The 7,378-nt window shown below is 41.0% G+C and overlaps 1 protein-coding gene across 1 annotated transcript; it reads right to left on the reverse strand.

Moving 5' to 3' along the window:
* Positions 1-397: 397 nt before the first annotated feature.
* Positions 398-7,018, reverse strand: pim2 (Pim-2 proto-oncogene, serine/threonine kinase). The gene is made up of 7 exons (XM_055013281.1): positions 6,718-7,018; positions 5,150-5,250; positions 5,024-5,074; positions 2,807-3,015; positions 1,767-1,936; positions 1,398-1,574; positions 398-1,315 (listed from the first exon to the last, which is right to left on the reverse strand). Exons 1-7 carry the CDS (start codon positions 6,770-6,772, stop codon positions 1,149-1,151), a joined length of 930 nt encoding a protein of 309 aa, XP_054869256.1. The 5' UTR covers positions 6,773-7,018; the 3' UTR covers positions 398-1,148.
* Positions 7,019-7,378: the final 360 nt, after the last annotated feature.

The following is a 7,378-nucleotide window of genomic DNA, read 5'->3' on the forward strand; positions in this document are numbered from 1 at the left end:
TGACATTTTCTGAAAGTCTTTGACAGAATTTAAACTTTCAATGTTGCAGTTTGATTTTATTACATTTTTTAAATTATATATTAGTTTTAAACACATTTGTCTCGATATTAACGAATTTATTTCACAATAAAATCCATACAGCGAATGGTCAGTAAATAATTTCTACAATAAGTAAATACTATTTATATTCCTGATGAATAAAATCACATCCTGACTTTCTGAAGTTCAAACCTGGTTTTCTGGTATTTTTCTTTCTGATCAGGATCACTGATAAACCGTCAGAGTGAGTCCTCCTCTCATCCTCTGCAGGTGGAGCTCGGAGGATTCCTATTGGCTGCTGGGTCTCACCTGCACGTGCTTCACGTATTCCAGGTAAAAAAAAGTTCAGAGACAGAAACTCTTTAAAGATTTTTATTCAAACGTCGGATCGTTTTTCTTCTTCGATTTCTTCAATTTCTTATTTAATGTAAATAAACGGAACAAAGTGACGAAAAACCACTTTAGAGAAAAACCAGGAAACACAAATACACAAAAATACACAGAAATACACAAAAAGTATCTCCAGACACATCCAACCCCTGCCATGCTCCTGACCTTCAGCTACCTGCTCAGGTGAGCTCAGCTCCAAACAGGATCAGCAGGTTAGAACATTTAACTGATCAACTGATCAATAATCAATAATAGAGAACCTTCCTCTGGCCGAGACACTAAAACGCATCCAATGTTTTCAGATAATCATTGATCTCCTGATCGATCGGTTCTGATTGATCCGTTTACCTGAATCTGATAAATAATCAATCAATAAATAAGTGATCAGGAACCAGCAGAGATCAATAAATACATCCAGTGTTCCGACTCAATCATCTGCTGGACCAGAGCCAGGACCAGGACCAGAGCCAGGACCAGAACCAGGACCAGGACCAGGACCAGAACCAGGACCAGGACCAGAACCAGGACCAGAACCAGGACCAGAGCCAGGACCAGAAGCAGGACCAGGACCAGGACCAGAACTCAGTACAATCAGGTTTAATGAGAGAAACTGATCAGAACTTTTCTGATCTGCAGCTTCAAGTCCAGAAGTCTGAGGAGATCCTTCACAGTCCAGAACCAGTTCTCCTGGTCCTTCAGGTTCTTCTGGTTCTCCTGGTTCAGAGGGACTGTCCCGGCAGCGAGTTGGGCCCCCCCTGCAGGTCTCCCCTGTCCTCCTCCTCATCCTCCGGCTCTCGGTCCATCCAGGGGTGGGTCAGAACCTCCTCCAGGGTGGGCCGGTCCTCGGGCCGGTAGGACAGACACCAGCGAATCAGAGACTGGCATTCTGCGGGGACAGACGGGGAGGCGGAGTCAGCCACAGCCGGACTAAGCTGAGCCAATGGGGTGTCAGCGGGGGCGGGGCTCACCTTTAGAGACGCGCTTAGTGAAGAGGGGCATGGCCTCGACGATCTCCTGGTCGCGCTCAAACGGAATGTCACCGCAAACCATGTCGAAGAGCAGAACCCCCAGAGACCAGACGGTCAGAGGAACCGCCAGGTACGACTGAGACTCCACCCACTCTGGAGGACTGTACACCCGCGTACCTGAGGAGGCAAAGAGGCAAGGAGACAGAGAGGCAAAGACACAAAGAGACAAAGATACAGATGATGTCATGAAGTCTGTTTATTTCAAACGTCTGATTTTTTTCTCCAACAAACACTTTATGTAAAAACACTCGTTTAAATAAAGTTTTCTGAATCCGTTAACGTTCTAATGATCCGTGTGGTTCTCCATACCTTCGAACTCGCTGTATGGCGTCTCCTTCAGCGCCGCTCCGGAGCCGAAGTCGATGATCTTGACATCCAGCGTCCTGGTGTCCACCACGATGTTCTCGTCTTTGACGTCTCGGTGGACGACGCCATTAGCGTGGACGAATCGCAGAGCCTCCACGATCTGACGGAAGAACCTGACGGAACCAAACAGACAACCTTAGAACGGACGAGACGAAACAAACGGAACAAAGTGAAGAAGACGGAAGATCGGAACAGAGTAGAACCCAGTAAACCCAGTAGTTTGAACACAGTAGTTAGAACACAGTAGAACACAGTAGTTAGAACACAGTAGAACACAGTAGTTAGAACCTAGTAGTTAGAACCTAGTAGTTAGAACACAGTATTTAGAACCTAGTAGTTGGAACACAGTAGAACCCAGTAGTTAGAACACAGTAGAACACAGTAGTTAGAACACAGTAGAACACAGTCGTTAGAACGTAGTAGTTAGAACACAGTATTTAGAACCTAGTAGTTAGGACACAGTAGAACCCAGTAGTTAGAACACAGTAGAACACAGTAGTTAGAACACAGTAGAACACAGTAGTTAGAACCTAGTAGTTAGAACACAGTAGTTAGAACGCAGTAGAACACAATAGTTTGAACACAGTAGAACACAGTAGTTAGAATGCAGTAGAACACAATAGTTAGAACACAGTAGTTGAACACAGTAGAACACAGTAGTTAGAACGCAGTAGAACACAATAGTTAGAACACAGTAGTTAGAATGCAGTAGAACACAATAGTTAGAACACAGTAGTTAGAACACAGTAGAACACAGTAGTTAGAACGCAGTAGAACACAATAGTTAGAACCTAGTAGTTAGAACACAGTAGAACCCAGTAGTTAGAACACAGTAGTTAGAACACAGTAGAACCCAGCAGTAGAACCAGCAGTAGAACCCAGTAGTTAGAACACAGTAGAACACAGTAGTTAGAACCTAGTAGTTAGAACCTAGTAGTTAGAACCCAGCAGTAGAACCAGCAGTAGAACCCAGTAATTACAACCTGAGTGCGAGGCGTTCCGGCAGTGCCCCCCTCTCAGTGATGAAGTCAAACAGGTCCTGGCTCTGAGGGGGTCTCTCTAGAACCAGCAGGAAGCCCCGCCCCTCCACCTGGAACCAGTCCAGCAGACGGACCACGCCTCCGTGACCTCCGACCTCCGACAGCCGCTGCAGCAGAACGATCTCCATGGGAACCGGCGCCGCCTCGCCTGACTGCAGGGGAACAGAACAGAAAGTGGTCGGTTCTGGTCTCAGTTCTGGTCTCGGTTCCTCAGAGAACTCAGAAAGTCCATCTGGGGTCTGGGTTTTCCCTCTGCAGGTGCGTTCAGGTGTTTTCCTGCTGGGGGGAGTCCCAGGTGCCGCGGGGGAACCCTGCTGTCATTTACCGACATCACAGGTTTCCGGGGGAACCAGAGGGGGAGGCCCCACCCACACCTGCAGTTCCCCTGAGAGTCCAGCAGGGGGCGGAGCCAACATGTCTACTGCTGCAGCCTCAGACACTAAGAAGAGATTTCCTCACATTTTATCAACCAGAACCCGATAAATATGAACTAGAACCTGATAAATATGAAGTAGAACATGATAAATACGAACTAGAGACTGATAAATACGAACTAGAACCTGATAAATATGAACTAGAACCTGATAAAGATGAACTAGAACCTGATAAGGCTGAACTAGAACCTGATAAAGCTGAACTAAAACCTAATAAAGCTGAACTAGAACCTGATAAATATGAACTAGAACCTGATAAATATGAACTAGAACCTGATAAAGATGAACTAGAACCTGATAAGGCTGAACTAGAACCTGATAAAGCTGAACTAAAACCTAATAAAGCTGAACTAGAACCTGATAAATATGAACTAGAACCTGATAAGGCTGAACTAGAACCCGATAAATATGAACTAGAACCTGATAAATATGAACTAGAACCTGATAAAGATGAACTAGAACCTGATAAGGCTGAACTAGAACCTGATAAAGCTGAACTAGAACCTGATAAAGCTGAACTAGAACCTTATAAAGCTGAACTAGAACCTGATAAATATGAACTAGAACCTAATAAAGCTGAACTAGAACCTGATAAAGCTGAACTAGAACCTGATAAGGCTTAACTAGAACCTGATAAGGCTGAACTAGAACCTGATAAAGCTGAACTAGAACCTGATAAAGCTGAACTAGAACCTAATAAAGCTGAAGTAGAACCTGATAAATATGAACTAGAACCTAATAAAGCTGAACTAGAACCTGATAAAGCTGAACTAGAACCTGATAAAGCTGAACTAGAACCTGATAAGGCTGAACTAGAACCTAATAAAGCTGAACTAGAACCTGATAAAGCTGAACTAGAACCTGATAAATACGAACTAGAACCTGATAAAGCTGAACTAGAACCTAATAAAGCTGAACTAGAACCTGATAAATATGAACTAGAACCTAATAAAGCTGAACTAGAACCTGATAAGGCTGAACTAGAACCTAATAAAGCTGAACTAGAACCTGATAAAGCTGAACTAGAACCTGATAAAGCTGAACTAGAACCTGATAAGGCTGAACTAGAACCTAATAAAGCTGAACTAGAACCTGATAAGGCTGAACTAGAACCTGATAAAGCTGAACTAGAACCTGATAAAGCTGAACTAGAACCTTATAAATATGAACTAGAACCTGATAAATATGAACTAGAACCTAATAAAGCTGAACTAGAACCTGATAAAGCTGAACTAGAACCTGATAAGGCTTAACTAGAACCTGATAAGGCTGAACTAGAACCTGATAAAGCTGAACTAGAACCTGATAAAGCTGAACTAGAACCTAATAAAGCTGAAGTAGAACCTGATAAATATGAACTAGAACCTAATAAAGCTGAACTAGAACCTGATAAAGCTGAACTAGAACCTGATAAAGCTGAACTAGAACCTGATAAGGCTGAACTAGAACCTAATAAAGCTGAACTAGAACCTGATAAAGCTGAACTAGAACCTGATAAAGCTGAACTAGAACCTGATAAATACGAACTAGAACCTGATAAAGCTGAACTAGAACCTAATAAAGCTGAACTAGAACCTGATAAATATGAACTAGAACCTAATAAAGCTGAACTAGAACCTGATAAGGCTGAACTAGAACCTGATAAAGCTGAACTAGAACCTGATAAGGCTGAACTAGAACCTGATAAAGCTGAACTAGAACCTGATAAGGCTGAACTAGAACCTACCAGTCGGGCCCACTGCTGGACGCTGTCTCTGGAGATCTGTTTGACGGCCACCTGGAGGGAACAGCTCCGGGTTAGAACCAGACAGAACACGGAGACTCAGTTTGTTTTAAAGTTCTGCTTTCTGACCTGCAGTCCGTCCGACAGCCGCTGGCCTGAAAACACAGAACCGAAACCTCCGCTGCCGAGCAGAGAACCACAGCTGTAGCGGCTGCAGAACGGTTCCTTCACTGGGACACAACAGATCATTTCTATTAGAACACAGATGGTTCTAAAACGTTCTGCTGAGTTTCAAGTTACTGCAGCGTGAAACAGAAAGCCAGGAGGGAAAGTGTTTATTTCAGCCTACAAAAGCTTCAAACGGAGGCTTTATTTTAGTTCTGCTTTTAGAACGACTGTAAACTGAATATTTGTGAACATTTAGAGCCTCGTTCCTCCAACTCTGACATCTATGAGCTCAAACAGAAATAAAAACAGACATCAGAGTCGCTGCTGCTCACATGAAACTAGAACATTACATTTAGTTTATTATTATTAGTCTACTACAACCTGACCTGTTGTTTTGTTTTTATTCCTATTTATACTTTTTAAATGTAATATTTGTAACTTTAATGACTATTTAGACTATTTTCTTTATAAATAAAGGTACTTCTTCATTCTTTTTCTGACTTTTTAGTCATATTTAATGAACATCATCCAAATAGTCATATTTATACTTTTTAAAAATTCTATTTGCACTTTTTTTTAGACACATTCACTTTTTTTACCCTATTTTTTGTACTTTTTAGTCACTTTCAATTCAAATTTGTGCATTTGTGGTCATATTTACAATTTTTTTTTATTCCTATTTGCATTTTTTTGGCCACATTTTTTAACGTTTTAGTCATTTATAATATTTATATTATATTATATTATATATATATATTATTTATATAATATTTATGTTTTATATTCCTATTTTTTTAATTTTTTGAGTCATATGTACACTTTTTTAGCTCCTATTTTTACATTTCTTGTCATATTTATACCTTTTATTGCTATTTTTGTACTTTTTTAGTCACATTTACACTTTTTAATTCTAATTTGTACATTTGTGGTCATATTAACACTTTTTTATTCCCATTTGCATTTTTGTCACATTCGCACATTTTTTTCATTTTTAGTCATACTTTTTTATTCCTATTTTTTCTATGATTTTTTTTTTTTTTTAGTCATTTACACTTTTTCTTACTCCTATTTGTACTTTTTTGGTCACATTTACACGTCTTTTTTTTAATTCCCATTTGTTTCTTTCTTTGGTCATATTTGCGCTTTTTTAATTCCTATTTCCATTTTTAGTCATATTTACACATTTTTTAAATTCCTACTTGTACATTTCCTGTCAGATAAATTCTATTTATTCTAGTATTTATGTCTAACTATTCTCATGTTTTCTGTCTGGTTCTGTTTGACTTTTTTTTAACGAAGCACTTTGAAACACTAAAAATAAATAAATAAATAAATACATAAATAAATAAATAAAATTAGTTAGTTTGGAGTATTCCAGACTTTATTAAAACCTTAAAAAGTTAACTTAGCTTGAACAATAAACCAGTAACCATGGAAACAGTCTGACTGTTAAACGGCTGTTTTGAACGGGACTCTACAGTGACAGCGGAGTCCGGGCGGTTGGACCGGACCGTTAACCGGCTGCTTACCGTTCTTTCGAACCGGCTCTTCCTCCCGGAGCTCCGCGGAACTTTTCTCCAACATTTTCTGGAAGTTTTCCGTCAGTTTAAGCGGATTAAATCCATCCCGCTGCTTCAATTCCGCTCCGGTCGAAACGTTTTCCACCTTAAACCGACTAAAGTCTCTGTTTATCTGCGTCCGTTTCCCGGTTTTTAGTCTAAATCCAGCGACTGAAAGCGTCCGTTACTGAACTTTCCGGTGTTTTAACGGTAAACTCGATCCGACCGCCTAAACCTCCGCTTGTTTGTTTTCTTCTGACTTTATGCCGCTCTGACGGGCCACGCCCACTCCGCCTCAAGCAGCCAGTCAGAGCGCAGACGTGTGCTCCAATGTTTTGAAACCGTCCCACCAATCAGGATCGAGCTGCTGTCTCATGAATATTCAAATACCGCGAGAGGATTTCGCAGAATTCAAGGCGCGCGGAGGAGGCGCGTTCACGAGATGACGGGAAGACAGTTGGTTTGTGTCACGCAGGCGCAGTGCGGCTTCCGTTTCTGTCAGGTGACGGAGTTCAATGCAGCTGCGGTTTGATAAAAAATCATTTATAAAAATAGAAATTAGAGGAGAGTTAAAATAAAACCAGACAGACTGAGACACGTTTACACATTTACACTCATCCGGAGTTAGAAA

Source organism: Amphiprion ocellaris, chromosome 8, assembly GCF_022539595.1.
Source record: "Amphiprion ocellaris isolate individual 3 ecotype Okinawa chromosome 8, ASM2253959v1, whole genome shotgun sequence".
NCBI classification, from domain to species: Eukaryota; Metazoa; Chordata; class Actinopteri; family Pomacentridae; genus Amphiprion; species Amphiprion ocellaris.

What these genes read in the sequence shown, in the direction of transcription:
- pim2 (XM_055013281.1), bottom strand. Translation starts at nt 6,772, where the DNA reads ATGTTGGAGAAAAGTTCCGCGGAGCTCCGGGAGGAAGAGCCGGTTCGA. An exon ending in AGAGCCGGTTCGAAAGAACG is followed by an intron (nt 5,251 to 6,717) that starts GTAAGCAGCCGG and finishes GTTGTGTCCCAG; the next exon opens with TGAAGGAACCGTTCTGCAGC. An exon ending in CCGGAACGCCTCGCACTCAG is followed by an intron (nt 1,937 to 2,806) that starts GTTGTAATTACT and finishes TGGTTCCGTCAG; the next exon opens with GTTCTTCCGTCAGATCGTGG.